The sequence below is a fragment of the Eretmochelys imbricata genome, chromosome 3, assembly GCF_965152235.1.
Source record: "Eretmochelys imbricata isolate rEreImb1 chromosome 3, rEreImb1.hap1, whole genome shotgun sequence".
NCBI classification, from domain to species: domain Eukaryota; kingdom Metazoa; phylum Chordata; order Testudines; family Cheloniidae; genus Eretmochelys; species Eretmochelys imbricata.
This window is the reverse complement of record NC_135574.1, coordinates 172642400-172660134: the sequence shown is the minus strand read 5'-3', so window position 1 is coordinate 172660134 and position 17735 is coordinate 172642400. Positions and strand designations below refer to the sequence as shown.

General features: G+C 42.3%; 1 protein-coding gene across 1 annotated transcript in view; it reads right to left on the bottom strand.

Annotated features, from left to right (window-relative positions):
- The window catches only part of PLEKHH2 (pleckstrin homology, MyTH4 and FERM domain containing H2), a 120779-nt gene that overhangs the window by 16321 nt on the left and 86723 nt on the right, over positions 1 to 17735 (bottom strand). Inside the window, exons 21-27 of the mRNA XM_077813847.1 lie at positions 15023 to 15120; positions 14404 to 14581; positions 9694 to 9849; positions 7787 to 7884; positions 5706 to 5847; positions 4905 to 5050; positions 2281 to 2410 (exon numbers count right to left, since the gene is read on the bottom strand). Of these exons, the coding sequence (XP_077669973.1) occupies positions 2281 to 2410; positions 4905 to 5050; positions 5706 to 5847; positions 7787 to 7884; positions 9694 to 9849; positions 14404 to 14581; positions 15023 to 15120 (948 nt within the window). The remainder of the gene's footprint in view (positions 1 to 2280; positions 2411 to 4904; positions 5051 to 5705; positions 5848 to 7786; positions 7885 to 9693; positions 9850 to 14403; positions 14582 to 15022; positions 15121 to 17735) is intronic.

Genomic DNA, 17735 nt, shown 5'->3' with positions numbered 1-17735 from the left:
TGACCATGAAATGGTCGAGTTCAGGATCCTGACAAAAGGAAGAAAGGAGAGCAGCAGAATACGGACCCTGGATTTCAGAAAAGCAGACCTTGACTCCTCATGGAACTGATGGGCAGGATCCCCTGGGAGGCTAATATGAGGGGGAAAGGAGTCCAGGAGAGCTGGCAGTATTTTAAAGAAGCCTTACTGAGGGCACAGGAACAAACCATCTGGATGTGCAGAAAGAATAGCAAATATGGCAGGCGACGAGCTTGGCTTAACAGAAAAATCTTCAGTGAGCTTATACACAAAAGGAAGCTTACAAGAAGTGGAAACATGGACAGATGACTAGGGAGGAGTATAAAAATATTGCTCGAGCATGCAGGGGTGTAATCAGGAAGGCCTAAGCACAATTGGAGTTGCTGCTAGTAAGGGATGTGAAGGGTAACAAGAAGGGTTTCTCCAGGTATGTTAAAAACAAGAAGGTGGTCAGGGAAAGCATGGGACCCTTACTGAATGGGGGAGGCAACCTAGTGACAGATGTGGAAAAAGCTGAAGTATTCAATGCTTTTTTTGCCTCAGTCTTCACTGAGAAGATCAGCTCCCAGACTGCTGCACTGGGCAGTACAGTATGGGGAGGAGGTGAGCAGCCCTCAGTGGTGAAAGAACAGGTTAAGGACTATTTAGAAAAGCTGGACATGCACCAGTCCATTGGGCCGAATCTAATACATCCAAGGGTGCTGAGGGAGTTGGCAGATGTGATTGCAGAGCCACTGGCCATTATCTTTGAAAATTCGTGGCCATCGGGGGAGGTCCCGGACGATTGGAAAAAAGGCAAATATAGTGCCCGTCTTTAAAAAAGAGAAGAAGAATCCGGGGAATTACAGCTTCACTTCTGTCTCTGGAAAAACTATAGAGCAAATCTTCAAGGAATCCATTTTGAAGCACTTGGAGGAGAGGAAGGTGATCAGGAACAGTCAACATGGATTCACCAAGGGCAAGTCATGCCTGACCAACCTGATTGCCTTCTATGATAACTGGCTCTGTGGATATGGGGAAAGCAGTCAATGGGGATATGGGGAAAGCTTTTAATACAGTCTCCCACAGTATTCCTGCAAGCAAGTTAAAGAAGTATGGTCTGGATGAATGGACTATAAGGCGGATAGAAAACTGGCTAAATCGTCGCACTCAACAGGTAGTGATCAATGGCTCAATATCTAGTTGGCAGCCGGTATCAAGTGGTCTTGGGGCTGGTTTTGTTCAACATCTTCATTAATGATCTGGATGATGAGATGGATTGCAGCCTCAGCTCCTCAATGACACTAAGCTGGAGGGAGAGGCAGATACACTAGGGGATAGGGATAGGTTCCAGCATAATCTAGACAAATTGGAGGATTGGGCCAAAAGAAATCTGAGGGTCAACAAGGACAAGTGCAGAGTCCTGCACTTAGGATGGAAGAATCCCATACACTGCTACAGGCTGGGGTCAGACTGGCTAAGCAGCAGTTCGGCAGAAAAGGCCTGGGGATTACAGTGGACAAGAAGCTGGATATGAGTCAACGGTGCGCCCTTGTTGCCAAGAAGGCTAATGGCATATTGGGCTGCATTAGTAGGAGCATTGCCAGCAGACCGAGGGAAGTGATTATTCTCCTATTTGACACTAGAGAGGCCACATCTGGAGTACTGTGTCCATTTTTGGGCCCCCTACCACAGAAAGGATATGAACAAATTGAAGAGTCCAGCAGAGGGCAACAAAAATGATTAGGGGGTTGGGGCACAAGACTTATGAGGAGAGGCTAAGGGAACTTGGCTTATTTAGCCTGCAGAAGAGAAGAGTGAGGGGGGATTTGATAGCAGCCTTCAACTACCTGAAGGGTGGTTCCAAAGAGGATGGAGCTAGGCTGTTCTCAGTGGTGGTAGATGACAGAACAAGGAACAATGGTCTCAAGTTGCAGTCGAGAAGGTCTAGGTTGGATATTAGGAAAAACTTTCACGAGGAGGGTGGTGAAGCACTGGAATGGGTTACTTAGGAAGGTGGTGGAATCTCCATCCTTAGAGGTTTTTAAGGCCCAGCTTGACAAAGCCCTGGCTGGGATGATTTAGTTGGGGTTTGTCCTACTTTGAGCAGGGAGTTGGACTAGATGACCTCCTGAGGTCTCTTCCAACCCTAATTTTCTATGAATAGAGGTTCAAGCAACAAACACTTCAAACCAACTTTCAACTTAATTTGTTTTCCTCCTGCATACTACATTCAAACTTAAACCACCACCCCAAAAACCCAGACTTAATAAAGTTCCTTACTTTTGCCATAAACATTTTAGCACCAAAGAATGACCACTTTCTGGCTACTGTAAGATAAATGCGCACACAATCTGCAGCACTGTGCCCCCGGAGAGCCATCCATCTCGTTGATAATCGCTGACGAAGCTGTCTAGTGAAATGAAACACACAATGAGAACATACTTTTGGATTTTGTTGTGGAAAAAACAGTAAAAACCCAATCAATTTTTGATTTTGTCAAAACGAGTATTTGATTTATATGCTATATTCAGTCATATCAGATATGCTGTATAGAAAACTTCAAACCAGTCATTGATATCATTTGTGTACAGCAAACCTTAGGTACCTTCTTGTTTCTGGAACACCATGATTAAATTTAAATGATCTAGGATGGTCCCCTTCACCCTTTTAAATATAAAAAGTACTAGCAGCACAGAGTGAAAAAGTACAGCGCAGCTTGTGATATACATCTACAGGTATCCCTGTGTGACAGTAGAATTAAAAGGACATCTGTGAGGAGATGTATAAGCTCCACACTGGAGAGCCAAGGGTTAACAAGCAACTCTGGACCCGGAAGGCCCCAACCCAGCTGCACTAGCTGGGCATGCTCAAAATGGAGCAGTCCTGGTCATCAGGGTGACAGAGGAAGGGAGCAGTTATCTGCTGTTTAGCTTCTGCAGAGAGGCCACAAGAGCACCACACCGCCTCGACCAGACCCCACTGCTGAACTGCCAAATGCCCCCTGGAGACTCAGGATCATGGGCTGACAAACTGGAGAAAAACAGCCTCTGGATCACAGGCAGGGAGAACCCTGCTCCTTTGTGAGTGAATAAGTAGACCCTGCGGTGACTTTGGAAGAGTAGAAAGTAACCCAGGGAGCAGGCTTGGGTGGTGTCCACCTCCAGGCTGCATACCCAGCCTGCCAGTTGCAGAGCCCTGGATTGGAACCCGATGTAGCAGGGAGGGCCTGGGTTCCCCTGCGGCTGGCCCTGCAGACTCTTGCTGCTGGATGACACAGCTCCAGACTCTTGCCACTGGGCTATACTACCGAACCCCCTGACAATCCGCAACATGAAATATAGAAACTTTTTACCAAAAAATTAAAGTATTTTCAGGTACTATATCCTGCTCTTGACTAACTGTAGGGAGCCAGGGTGGCTCCCCTCCGAGCCAGAGGGTAAAGAGCCACCCTTTCAACCTGAGTGGGCAGGGCCAGGCCAAGCTTCCACCAATCCCTGGAAGGGGAAGGGTGGGACAGGAAGTACAAAGGGCGGGGCCCTCTGCCCAGTGAAGAGATCACCAGGGAGGGAGACAGACACAGGCTGCTCCCTCGTGAGCCTGCTGCTGCTGACCCAGGCGAAGCCTGACCAGGAGGAAGGCCTGTGGCAACCAGGGCTGCCAGCCGCCGAATACCCAGAGGACCTGGAGGGGCCTGACTGCAGCCCGGGCCAGCGTGAGTCCGACACCGAGGGGGAGCGGCCAGCAGCGGAATACCCAGACGAGATGGAGGGACCAGAGCTGCCCGCAGCGGAATACCCGGATGAGATGGAGGGACCGGAGCGACTCACCTGAGAGACTGGGTAGGAAGTAGCCCAGGGGCCGAATTACACCTTGGGGTGGGTGTGTTTGGTCAGCGGGTGCGGACAGCCCCGCTGACCCAGCGGCGGGACTCTTGCCTCCTGCCACTGTCAGGGCCCTGGGCTGGAACGCAGTGGAGTTGGGTGGGCCTGCGTTCCCCTACCCTGGCGCTCCCCGGCCTGGGGGGCGCACGACTGACTCTTGCCGGCGCTCCCCGGCCTGGGGGGTGCGCGACTGACTCTGGCCGGCGCACCTTCCCCGCTAATTCCCCAACGCCTGGAAGGTGTGGCTGAGGCCTGCCACGGAGACCATAGCTCTCCATCGCCCCTAGGGGCTCGGAGGACCGACCCCTGTCACACTAACCTAGCTATACTTTGGTTTTACAATAACATTTTCCTGTTTTTCAAATTTTTTTCTTTTCCTGTAGCTCTGTTTGCCAGGAGCCACAGGAAAACAGTTGCTATAACGTTAGAAGAAATTAGAAGATACATTATTTTTGTCCGAAATATCTTAAATTATGAAATAGCCAATGTTTGACTAAAACAGATACAAATCCTGCAACGTTTACTTATATAAGTAGTTCTTACTCATTCAAACGGTTTGGTTGAGTTCAATGAGTCTGCCTGCTTGAGTAAGGACTACTCTTGGACCAGACTGTGGCACCGTTACTCAACTTTAGTAATACCTTAATCGTCTTGTTCATTTCAATGGGATTATTTTCTGAGTAAAATAATATTCCAGGTGAGTAAGAGTGTCAGAATCTGGTCCAATGTGAGTAAAGGTTATAAGATCCTAATTTGTGTATTCTGAGAGCATTTTGCTAAAATACATGATTAATAATCCTATTGTATATTTGGGTAACAAAGATTCAGAGGAAAGGGGTTCTCCCTAGGCCATTTGGTAAAAAGAATTTCAGTTTCATATATAGCTCTAGACAAAAATTTCTCATAATTGTATATCTAAATCTTCCAATATAACTGAAAGCCTGCCTTCGTCCCTAAACATAACAGAACACTAAAAGTAAAAACATTCACATCTTGTCTATCATAATACTTTCCCCCTCTCACCTTAACTGTTCTTCTGAACAGCCATGCCTATACCTCTTTGGGTAAAATCTTTCCACAACTTGTTTCAATGTCTGATTGGACTTGGAGGGAGAAGTAACTTGCCCTGCTGGAGTTGAGAAAGGTCTTTCGAAGTCCCCAATCTCTACCTAGTGGAAAGGCCAGGAAAGAGATCTTTGTTTGTACAGAGTCATTTTAGAAATTAAATACCTTTTATGCATTGTCTTGTTGATTAGCATACTGTAAAACTTAAAATGTTTTGTCCATTAAATTTTATTTTCACTGATGTAAAAATAGTGTAAGTTATATTTCACTTCTAATTACATTAAATTCACCAAGCAAAAATTAGTTAGCACAAATCAAGTTTAAAGTACAAAACCTATTGTATAGCATTTTCTTGCATTTCACAGTATTTCATATAGAGGGACAAATCTTCAGCTGGTGTAAATTGACAAGATCTAATTAAGCCAATCCATAAAGTAACTCTCAAACTTTGTGATCTGAGTTTTTCTTCTTTATGAAAATAAATCTAATTCATAGGTATATCTACTGAAACATCTCTAAGCTGTATTATTATGGTATATATAATTTTCAGAAGTTATTCATGGCACGGTGAATGGGGAGACCTGTTCAAGGATCCCTGTAACAAAAGCAAATGGCTATGCTATGTTTAATTAACTAGGACCTGATCGTGCAAGGTGCTGAGAACCTCCCTCCTTAACACTGATGTCAATAGGAGTAGAAAGTGGTCAGCACTGGCCCCTTAATGTACAAGCTGACTGTTACCATAAACTCATAGATTACCTGAGCTAAAAGAGCCGCCATTTCCAGTGCCAGTTCTTTGTTGACAGGAAAAAGTCCATTTACTATCTGATCGTTTGTTTGATACATTAACAGCAGCTTTTCCCGGTCTGTTTCCCCACGGACTTGAGCTGAGAAATAAAGCCTACAAAAGAAGAAAGAAAAGTTATTTAAAAATGAAAATAGGGGTATTAAATGGACCCTGGTGATTAGTAATGAGACCTATGACCTTGCACCTCTGGGTCACTAGTTTGAAGTCAGCTCTGACCAAAAATTGTTACCATCTGATGGCTTACATTGAATCATGTGAAATGAGTTGGTGATATCAATCCAGTTCCTAATGGATAAGTGTTTCTATCACAAATGGTAGCCTCAGCAGCTAGGACAAAGAATGAATGTGCACAGAGACTTATTAACACTTCAGCTCTGAAGGTAACCTGTCCAGAGCAGAGTTGAGGCACAGAGGAAGGGTAGCACTTAAAAGCTTTTACTGCCACTGTACTAAATCTGTGGACAAATGGAGGAAATCAACCTCCAGAATTGTCACTCTAAACCATTTTGCTAGCTATACATTCACTACTTCTAAAAGGTGGGAAAAAGTGACCCTCTAGTATCTTGTCATTTTAAACTTTTTTGCTCCAGTTAAGCCCATTGCTCATTTCCATAGAACAGGGACAGCACAGGAGTAAAATCCTGGAAATCTATAATGAAATTTGAAGGCTAGCTACTCTGCTGTTTAAACTGATTACTTAATACATGCCCTTAGTTTTAAAATTTTAAAAAAAGTATCATTGCACACATACTGGTATCTTATTTAAGTGAATGATAAGAAATCAGACTAAAAAGTTTAAACATGAATAGAATTTAAATGCCACTTTGAAAGTAATTAAAGATATAAATACCCACCAAAAGATCTGTAGCTTGTTGAATCTAAATGAATAAAGTTTAATGATTTCACAATTAAGCATTGATTTATATTTTGCTTTCATGAAATTCAACACCACTTGACAACTGAGGAATCACAGACCTTCCAAGTACATAATACTGCAAATTAGTACAGTGGTTTTTCACCTCTGTAGAACTAGGGTCTTTAATTTGGTAGTGTCAGCCTAGTCCCCATGTATCCAAAACTCAAGTTCCAGCAAAGTTTGGCACAATTAGCAACTAATGCTCAGGAGAGACCAAGGACTGAGCAAAGGGGATGTTGTAGGTCAAGACAAGTGCTCCTCAATCTCATAAGCTTCACCTACAAATTAAAAAATGAAATACTGGTACACAACATAATCTATTCCATTTTACTGGATATAGACTGTAGACAAAATTGGACATTAGTTTTCCAAGCTAAACAGAGTAAGAGAAAACAACTTTTGACAGAAACTACTATGTGTTGTCCTTTTTACTACTAAATTATGAAATGTCAACCTGTGGCTGTTGCTTATTATGCACATAATGTTAAACTCACTATTATCTCATCCTTCTCCTACAGATGTACCCCTAAGACCTCTACTTTTAGAGATCCCATTAATCAAAACAGCCTGCTCTTGCTCTCTTCTTGTTAGGTTCATGCTATATGTTTAAAATTCCATGCACATCGGATCTGCATGCTCCTTATTTTATATTTGCGCAGGTGGAACCCACATGAAAGACAAGCATAGCATCTAAACCTCAACAAATGAGATCTTGCCAGGTGCAAGATGCTTGGAAGGTGGGTTCATCAAGGGAAAGATGGCCTGGTGGAGGATGTGGGAAGGAGCCACAGCCTTAAGCAGGGTCATGGGAAGGGGTGTCCAATACGCCAGCAGATTGACTAAGGAAAACAAACCAGGATTTGCCTGCCTAGCTTACTCCGTACTTCCCAATCTGCTAAATTTAAGAAAAATAAAAATCCAAGGTTTATATGAAGGTTTCCAAAATATTGATAGTAGTGGAGCTAATTTATTTAACAAAGGTTGCAGTCTCTTTCTCTATTTTAACATTTTGGAGTAAGCTTTGATTCAGCTAATACCTTTCTAGATAATAAACACCATACAAATTAAAGAAAATCCCTAGGACACAATAGTGGAATTATATTCAGTATTATATACCTGTTTTTATACGTAAGGCGCACAGTTCTTGTGCCTTCACATTTCCCAGGATGCTGTTCTTTGGAGGCCTGCTCCCATTTAGAAATAATGTCACAGATCTAAAAGGAAAATGAATGTGTGGAACTGTCAGTTCTGTAGTTTCTTGCCAAAACAGCACTTTGAAGGAAACCATCTGTTTATTATGAAAGAATTTCAATTACTGTAACTCAGAAAAATCATGTAGCTTTAATTTTTAAACTTGCAAAAAGTACCTGTACAGGCACTTTTTAGTTGAGGATTTAGTAGTCAGATTTTGTTGTTGTTATTCGCTTATCCTACCAGACAGACCTTGGTTTTGGAATCCAGCCATAAAATGTTTATACAGAAAGGACAGGTATATAATTTAGCAGGAGCCAACACATATGTAATTATCCAAAACTAGTTGTTTTATAATTAATCAAACTAATGACTTTTATAAAGAGGATAATTAAACAACTATACTGCATGCTGTGGATGATTCTCTTTCTCACCAGTGTTTTGTGCAAGTTGGAGACTCACTTGGTCCCTTCTTCCCAGACCAAAGGAAGAGAGTGTTGCAATGGCAGCACCCTAATCCATTCAGACTAGATGGGAAGAAACTATTTAGTGACCCCCTTGGAAAGACTCAGCAGAAATGTTAACAGAATCCAAAGGGCGTCAAAATCTCATGTTAATAGAAAACAGAATATGAGGATAAGTAAACCGTGTTTAATAGATTTTTTTTTTTTTGCCTTCCATGTTATGGGTTTTTGGTTTTGTTTTGTTTCGGAAAGAGAAATCCTCCATGGCCCTATTTACCTCCGGTTGCATCATGATGACCCTTCTTCCAGCCATAGAGGGCTCGATGCAGAGCCCCCTGAAGCCAGTTAATACTTCTCTGAACAGGGCAGAAGGGTGTAATAGGGCTGCCTGATGGTAGTACCCAGCATTCCTTACTCCCCAGGGCTGAGGGAGCAGCTTCAATAGTAGTCCCAGTCCCTAACTGGCCTTGCGAGGACAATGATGTAACATTATAGTAAACCGTTGATTATGCTGTGTCTTCCCAACCCTGCTGTAAATACCTTAATCCTGAGTTGTAGGGATAACTACATCCCTTCAGAATCCATATAAATAACATTTCAGTTCAGTAGGTTGCAGTGCTCAATGTACCTAAACCTTTTCCTCCTCATATTGGATAGGAAAACCTCTGACATTCTTTCCAGATCTGTCAGCCCCTTTCTTTGATTCTCAAATACATCCCTCACTTGAGCAACAAATTAGAAGAGATGTTTGTATTTTGGTATTTTAGGAGATGGATTTATATTTCTAAATTTATAGTAAATCTAATGTTATGACAGGTACCAGGTTACCAGCACTGGACGCTGAAGTCTTGTAACCACAGGACTTGCAGAGCACAAGATACGGTAGTTCAATCTTCATGTCACAGCCCACATCTGGAGACTTCTACTCCAGTATACTTCACCTCTCCAGCTCTGAGAGCTCTCCAGGACTTCTGAGTATTCAGACCTTTGTTGTCCACAGGAGTTGGACTGAGAATACCAACTAAAGCCACTGAATGAGCATTAGACTGTAATCACTTTTAGTCACTAATAACCGTCCTCATGTAAATTGGTGTCCTAGAGGTGAAAAGTTCCTTGTCCCATCATCAATTCCCTGAGCCATTCTAGTCTGCCCGGCAATGCTTTTAAATGTATTCCACTGAATGAATTTCAGAGTGAAAAATTAGAGTTTGTTTTCATCTTTCCTTTGATGTATGTCAAATGAGGAAAAGCAAAAAGCATTTAATGAGGAAATAATTTTCCCTTAAATTGTTTGTTTGAAAAGGCCTCTGTAAAATTAAGATATTTTTGTTGTTTAATATGTGCAGCTCATTAAAGAGTTTTGTTTACCTTGATGTTTCCTTGAAGACAGTGCTCTATATCCTTGCCAGAAGGATCATCAGTAAATAATGCAAATCCTGACTGGACTGGTTTTCTCATTCCTGTGTCCTGGTTAAGGGTGTTCAGAAATTCTTCCACCGTGGTGGAGGCATCAAACCCAACAACCTGAACAGAGGAAAACAAAACACTTTAGTTACAAAAACTCTCAAAAATATTAAATGTAAGATTTTGAAGAAGGACAAGACACTTTCTAGAACATACATGGAAAGAGAGTGCCCTGTTCCATCCTCCTTGGATAGCTTATTGTCATTACAGCTTGATAAATTCCACTATAGATTAGACAAAAATTTAGTCAGGATTTAAATTTGTAAATTCTGGGAAAAAATAAGACAGTTTGGTGGTCTTTATTCTGCCCTATTGAGCAAATGTTATGTCAAAAACTTTGCTTACCTGTTACAAGTCATTGCATTTTGTTTACCAAATCAAAGACTATTATACATAGCATGTCAGACTGTTATTAAACTGTTATTTTCCTTTTTTTGTTTTCCAGCCCAAACTTAATCTCTAGATAAATGCTTTTCTAGGCTTTTTTTATTTACTAAACTATAGATTTGAATTAATCTAAATGTTTGATTTAAAAAGGCAACTAGATATGTTCCTCTGAGGAAAAATATTATTAGAAATACTGTAACAAAAAATTATGACAGGGTGACTCAGCAGGTAAGATTATAGATAACTTAACAGGAGGCTTGATTAGATTAAAACTATATGTCTGAAATACATTTTATATTGTATTTCAGGAGCAGTAATATAGTGGAAAATTGTCCAAAGATGTATCTTTTACCTCCCACGTCTACTGGTGTAAATATTTATCAAGTTTCCTGTTCTGTCTTTGGTACTAAAGAATTTTAGTAACAGGTGGCTAATTGTCTCTACTCAGATACTTGTCTCTGGCACTTCCCTGAACTTCATGTTTGTGCTTAAGGACAGAGGTATCTACCAGGCTCTGCACACAAAAGAAACCACACCGCTTTTATTAGTAACAAAATGTCTTAGAAAAACTGGCTCATGGAGTCCCACTGATTACAATGGAAGCTAGGAGCCTAAATACCTATGAGGATCTGGGCCCAACTAACTAACCAATTATAGTGACATTTAAGACTTTATTGGTTTTATTTCATATCTCTTGGGAGCATGTCTTGGGAGCATGGCAGCCGGTATCAAGTGGAGTGCCCCAAGGGTTGGTCCTGGGGCCGGTTTTGTTCAATATCTTCATAAATGATCTGGAGGATGGTGTGGATTGCACTCTCAGCAAATTTGCGGATGATACTAAACTGGGAGGAGTGGTAGATACGCTGGAGGGGAGGGATAGGATACAGAAGGACCTAGACAAATTGGAGGATTGGGCCAAAAGAAATCTGATGAGGTTCAATAAGGATAAGTGCAGGGTCCTGCACTTAGGACGGAAGAATCCAATGCACCGCTACAGACTAGGGACCGAATGGCTAGGCAGCAGTTCTGCGGAAAAGGACCTTGGGGTGACAGTGGACGAGAAGCTGGATATGAGTCAGCAGTGTGCCCTTGTTGCCAAGAAGGCCAATGGCATTTTGGGATGTATAAGTAGGGGCATAGCAAGCAGATCGAGGGACGTGATCGTTCCCCTCTATTCGACATTGGTGAGGCCTCATGTGGAGTACTGTGTCCAGTTTTGGGCCCCACACTACAAGAAGGATGGGGATAAACTGGAGAGAGTCCAGCGAAGGGCAACAAAAATGATTAGGGGTCTAGAACACATGACTTATGAGGAGAGGCTGAGGGAGCTGGGATTGTTTAGCCTGCAGAAGAGAAGAATGAGGGGGGATTTGATAGCTGCTTTCAACTACCTGAAAGGGGGTTCCAAAGAGGATGGCTCTAGACTGTTCTCAATGGTAGCAGATGACAGAACGAGGAGTAATGGTCTCAAGTTGCAGTGGGGGAGGTTTAGATTGGATATTAGGAAAAACTTTTTCACTAAGAGGGTGGTGAAACACTGGAATGCGTTACCTAGGGAGGTGGTAGAATCTCCTTCCTTAGAGGTTTTTAAGGTCAGGCTTGACAAAGCCCTGGCTGGGATGATTTAACTGGGAATTGGTCCTGCTTCGAGCAGGGGGTTGGACTAGATGACCTTCAGGGGTCCCTTCCAACCCTGATATTCTATGATTCTCTTCAAACCAATATATAAGCATCATGGATGGTTAAATTCTTTTTGATCTCAAGCATTTATCTTTGAAACTTTAAGGTGATGACTTAATGGAGATCCAAGTATATATATATTTGTTTGTTGGATATATATTGAATACTTTTTTAGTTTTATAAAAAAGTTTTGAAAGCAGAGTTTTTCTTTATACCAGGAAATAAAAATGATATTCAGTGCACAACTACATGATTTTAAAATTATTTACATTCCATAATTCACAGAAGGGATACTAGATCAAATACTGATCCTATACTGAAGTTAAGGGGAGTTCTACTATGTCACAGGGTGACATGGCCCCTGTAAAGGGCCTCATCTGTCTTTCAGAGATGGGAAGGCGTTAGCCTGGGCTGTGGCTAATAAGGGATTGATGATAACTGAGACATGAGGATCAGCTGAAAGGGTTAATGAAATTGATGACTGTCACCTATGGAGGGTGTGGTTCAGGAAGAGAGAGCTAATAGGAATAGGAAATACTGCAGTTTAAAAGAGGGGAGGAGGCTAGGCAAATGGTAATCTGCGGTGGTGGTGGGAGTTTAGAAGAGAAAGATGGGCTATAGGAGAAGGAAACAGTCAGGGCTTTAGGTCCTGAAAGAAGGGTAGGATGAAAGGAAAGCTGGGCCTTGGAAGAAGGGGCAGGACTAAGAGAAAACTCAAAGATGCCAGATATCTGGTGACTGAAGGAATGTCCCATGCGTTGCTGGTATTTTGAAAGCCTTTAAAGACACTTGTGGCACCTTAGAGACTAACCAATTTATTTGAGCATAAGCTTTCGTGAGCTACAGCTCACTTCATCGGATGCAACATCGGATGCTGTAGCTCATGAAAGCTTATGCTCAAATAAATTGGTTAGTCTGTATTCGCAAAAAGAAAAGGAGTACTTGTGGCACCTTAGAGACTAACACGGCTGTTACTCTGAAACCTTTAAAGACACTATATCCCTAAAAGAGTCTTGACCAGGAGTGGGCAAACTTTTTGGCCTGAGGGCCACATCTGGATGGGGAACTTGCATGCAGGGCCATGAATGTAGGGCCTGGGGCAGGGGGTTGAGGTGTAGGGGGCGTGCGGTGTGTAGGAAGGGGCTTGGGGCAGGGGGTTGGGGTGGAGGTGGGGTGTATGAGGGGGCTCAAAGCAGGGGGTTGGGGCAGAGGAGGAGTGTGGGATGTACAAGGGCACTCACGGCAGGGGTTGGGGTGCAGGAGGGGGTTCAGGGCAGGGGTTGGGGTGCGGGAGGGATGTGGGGTGTGGCAGGGGGCTAGGGTGCAGGAGGGGTGTGGGCTCTGGCCCGGTGCCACTTACCTTGAGTGGCTCCGGGGTGGTAGCAGCGCACAGCGGGGCTAAGGCAGGCTCCCTGCCTGTCCTGGCCCCATGCCGTTCCCAGAAGCGGCCGGCACCAAGTCCATGCAGCCCTGGGGGAGGGGAGGGATGAGGGTTCTGCATGTTGCCCTCGCTTGTGGGAACCTTCCCCGAAGCTCCCATTGGCCACGGTTCCCAGTTCCTGGCCACTGGGAGCTACGAAGGGCAGTGCCTGCAGGTGAGAGCAGCACACGGAACCCTCTGTCTCCCCTCACCCAGGGGCCGCAGGGACATTGTGCCAGCCGCTTCTGGGAGTGGCACGGGTGCCCGCAGCGCCACTGGGGTGGCAATCCTGCAGGATCGATCCAAAGTCCTGACAGGCCGGATCCAGCCTGCAGGCTGTAATTTGCCCATCCCTGGTCTAGACACTGGAGGGAGCCTGGCTGGAGGGTCAGAGGACTCTGTTGCATGTGTTTATGCCTGGACAGCATGAAAGGCCACTGGGGAACAAGCGTTATTCATGACATGATGTTTTTCAGTTGCCAAAACTAGAAATTTTTTTAAAGAAAATTGATCTTTATTTATTTGATTTAATTGAAAAGCTATTTTCTGTGAAAAGATATATTGACAGAAAATTCTGACCAGCTCTAATCATTAGGAACATATTTAGGCACAAAGGGCTGATGCAGTTCCGAATGAAGTCAATAGAAAGGTCTCCTCAGACTTCAATGGGATCTTGATTGGCCCCAAGAGACTATGGAGCATATTCTGCCTGTAATGATCAGAGTTACACATGTGCCTCCATGACCTTCCACGAGCTACCCAGCTTCCAAGGTGCTCAGTTGGAGGGAATACCTCTAACACTCTGCTCTCTTCTCCAGACTGCTCCATTCATGTGGTTGATTGGTTAAACAAGAAAAATCAAGTGGATACTACTTCGGCAATAATGGGTTTTTAATTTTTTTTTAAAGATGTTTTGCTCAAAACTTTTTCTTTTCCTGAAACACTGATCAAATCTGATCAAATTTGCCTAGTCCCTTGCCAACTACCAGCAAGGAGAAATTCAAGCTGTATTTACTTTAATGCTCATAGTTCTCCCTCCTTCATCTTGGCTATCATACATAACCACTTTACGACGGTGCAAATAAAATCAGATTGGGCAAGTTAAATATCATGCTTATGAACCGTACCTGGTATATACCATTCATGAAATGCACTGGAATACTGAAGGGCAACGAGTGGTGGTAGGGATTTCTTAGAAGGGTTGAAAGGATTTCCATCCTTGATGGCCTTGCTTCTCGGTCCCCATTCTGCTGGGTTCTCTCAACACATCGCTGACAGTAAATTGCATATTTCCCAAATTCAGTTCTGTGACAAAAAGAGAAACAGGGCATGGCTCATGAACTGATCCACTATGTGCTAAGCTGTGAGTAAACCCTCTGAAACATCCAAATGGAAGGAGAACTCTGAGGTTTCCTTGCAATGTTTCCAACAGATTTTTCCATCAAAGGTGAGAATATAAAAGGTGTTAATCCACTGAAACTAACAGTTTTGTCAGAAATGAATTTGCCTCAGAATGTTTTGGGTAACAGCTATATTTTGCGCTTTTCATGCTTTTACATCATGTGTTCAGAATACTGTAGTGCAATTTTCAAAACAAATGATAAATTTTCCAAGTGATGCACACAAGTTATGTGTACAAATTATACTTTTGTAGCATTTGTCCACAAATATGTCAATGTTGATTTTAAAATGTATCCTAGAAGTTCCATGAGTAGGACTTGTACAGCTAGTAATACGTAGGCACACCTGGAATCGGCATTCTTCTTTAAGTGAACTTTGAGGAGCCAAAGGAATGGGTGCTGAGGAAGGAATAGTCCAACACAGAGAGCTAACAGCTGCAAACCCTGGAAAAAAGAAAAAAACATTATTTTGGGCATCTTACAAAGTAGAATAACTTCCTGCTGTGGTGACTGATCAACAGTGCAGTTCATTGTGCAAAATGCCAGATAAAATGACAGACAATTTTATATTGGAAGGAAAAGCTCAAAACTACAGGTAAAAAACTTAAATGAATTGGGATACCACCTCATTGGAAGCCCAAGATGTCTTTATCTCTATTTCCATGTCTCCCCCTCCCTGTAACTTTTTTTGGTTCAGTTTATATAAAATTCCATACAAAAAACTGCATTAAAAGAAAACTAAGTTGCAAAGTCAATCACTAAAATGTTGGGAAATACCTGAATCAAGGTTGCCTGTGCCACCTTAATTTGGCTCCCCTGTGAGTATGCATTATACATAGTCTTTAATTACATCCCTTTTCCCCCCACAGGACCCCTGCCTCATTCAGTGCACAGGATGAATAATGCTCACTGAATGAGCAGCTATTTGACTTTTTTTTATCATTGTTCAATGTGTAGACCCAAGACTTATTTATTGCATACTATTCAAACCTACTCTGAATACAGAATTATTAATTTCCTCAGGGGCTTTTTTAAGGGGCTCACCACTTCACCACTGATTTACAAATATTAATGAATTTATTTTCACAACACCCTTGTGAGGTAAGTGATATTATTATCCCTATTTTACATATGGGGAACTAATGCACAAAGACATTAATGTCAATGAAGTGTAAAATAATTTTGGTGCCCACTTTGAAATGTCTATAACCTGACTTTTTTTTTCCAGAGAATGTAGCATTTTATTTGTTCAGCTTTCATGGATTCCAGGGGCAGTTATGAGTGCCTTCACTTCTGCAGCCCAGAGGTATCTCAAGTGGGGCACCCAGAAATGAAGAACTACATAGTTAATGAAAAAATTGGTTTAAATAACTTGTCCTGCATCAAATAGGAATTAAATCCATTTAAGGTGGCATTCAATTCCCTAAACCACAAACCCATTCCATCTCTGGCTGCTGTCCCCTCCCTCCCTCCCTACGCAACCTCCAACATTTGCAACAAATAAAGCAGGGATCCTACAGACCACAGTCTCATTCATGACACATCCTGATCCATTCCCAGATCACTAGTCATACTGTGCACTGAATAAGGCTTGAGTACTGTGGAAAAAATAGTTTGTGACCATGTAATTAAAGACTATATATATGCATACACTCAAGGGGGCCAAATTACAATTGCACTGAGAGTGAAAGGAAGATGGCCTCCCTGCTCTCAGGTCCTGTGCATGGCAACACAGCTACCCATGGGTGGTGGAAGGAGCAAATGCAAGTGATGTTCACCTCCTGCATGCCCACATGCATGGAATATTCAGAGAATTTAGCTGCCAAACTCTAATAAGTCTCTACTGAGCATGTGCAAACAAAATTTTAGAGTCTTGTAATTTAACCAGATTTGGGGGAAAAGGCACAGCCCCAACACCAAGGCAACCAAATAAATTTCAAGTCCCTGCTCCAAAGCGTGCAGGCATTAGAGCATCTCAACAAAGCATTGCAAGAATTTTTTAACTTGGGTAAAACATATTTTTCCTTGGCCTCATTCTGAGAAACTGCTGAACATTTTTACTGTATATTTCCCACAATAAATCAGCCTGAGGCAAACACCCTCATGTGGAAAATTTCAGCCCAAATGGTTAAAGATGGCCAAGTTATAAGCAACTGAAAACAGGGACTTATAATGGAAAATATCAGGAAACCTCAACTATAGATCTACCTATAATACATTTTTCCCCCAGATTTCATTTGTTGATGCTATCCTCCTATCCACACTCCTCTGGCCCAGGACAGATGCTGAGGATGACCTATGTGGCAGCTTCACACCTTGCCTGCAGGTTAGGTGGGAATGTTATTATTTTATCCCTCTAAGCATTTGCAGAGTTTCTTTCTCAAAGCCCATTTAGGGCATTAAATTAATGGAAAAATTAATGGACTTCAATGGGAGATGGATCAAACTTTTATTTGGGACAGATAGTGACATGAAAGTGTTTGAGAGAAAAAAAACATACGTTCCCGTAATGATCTGGGACCTCAAAACATTCTCTCATCCCATTATTTTTATTTTATTAAAGCACTTTAATGTACTTTTAAAACCATTATGGAAGATTATAACAACACTTTTTTCATCCATAAAGAAAGGCCCTATCAATGAATGGTACAAGAGTGTCAAAAAAGAAAAAGGTTAAATTAAAACCATCAACTGCAGTATGTGTCAACTTAACAATGTTCCAAATATAAACTCAGGGTAATGAATAAAAACACATGAAGTCAATGTATTAAATAAACTTTTTCCTCATTAAATTCTCCTGTGTCTTTCCTAGCTCTCTGTGTACTGCTACTCACATGCACTACTAATCCATATCTGTACATATCACTTAGACTATAATCCCTTTTCCCCCCTCAGTTTAATTTTTTTTCCTACTTACTAATTTGAAGAACAATGAAGTTCTCCTAATAAAGCAGAGTGAAGAACCACAATTAGGTTCTACATATACATTATTTGTACAGTATGTGTACAAGATCGTGTGGGAGGTTGTAAGGTCAGGCAGTGGAAAGAGGATACTTGTC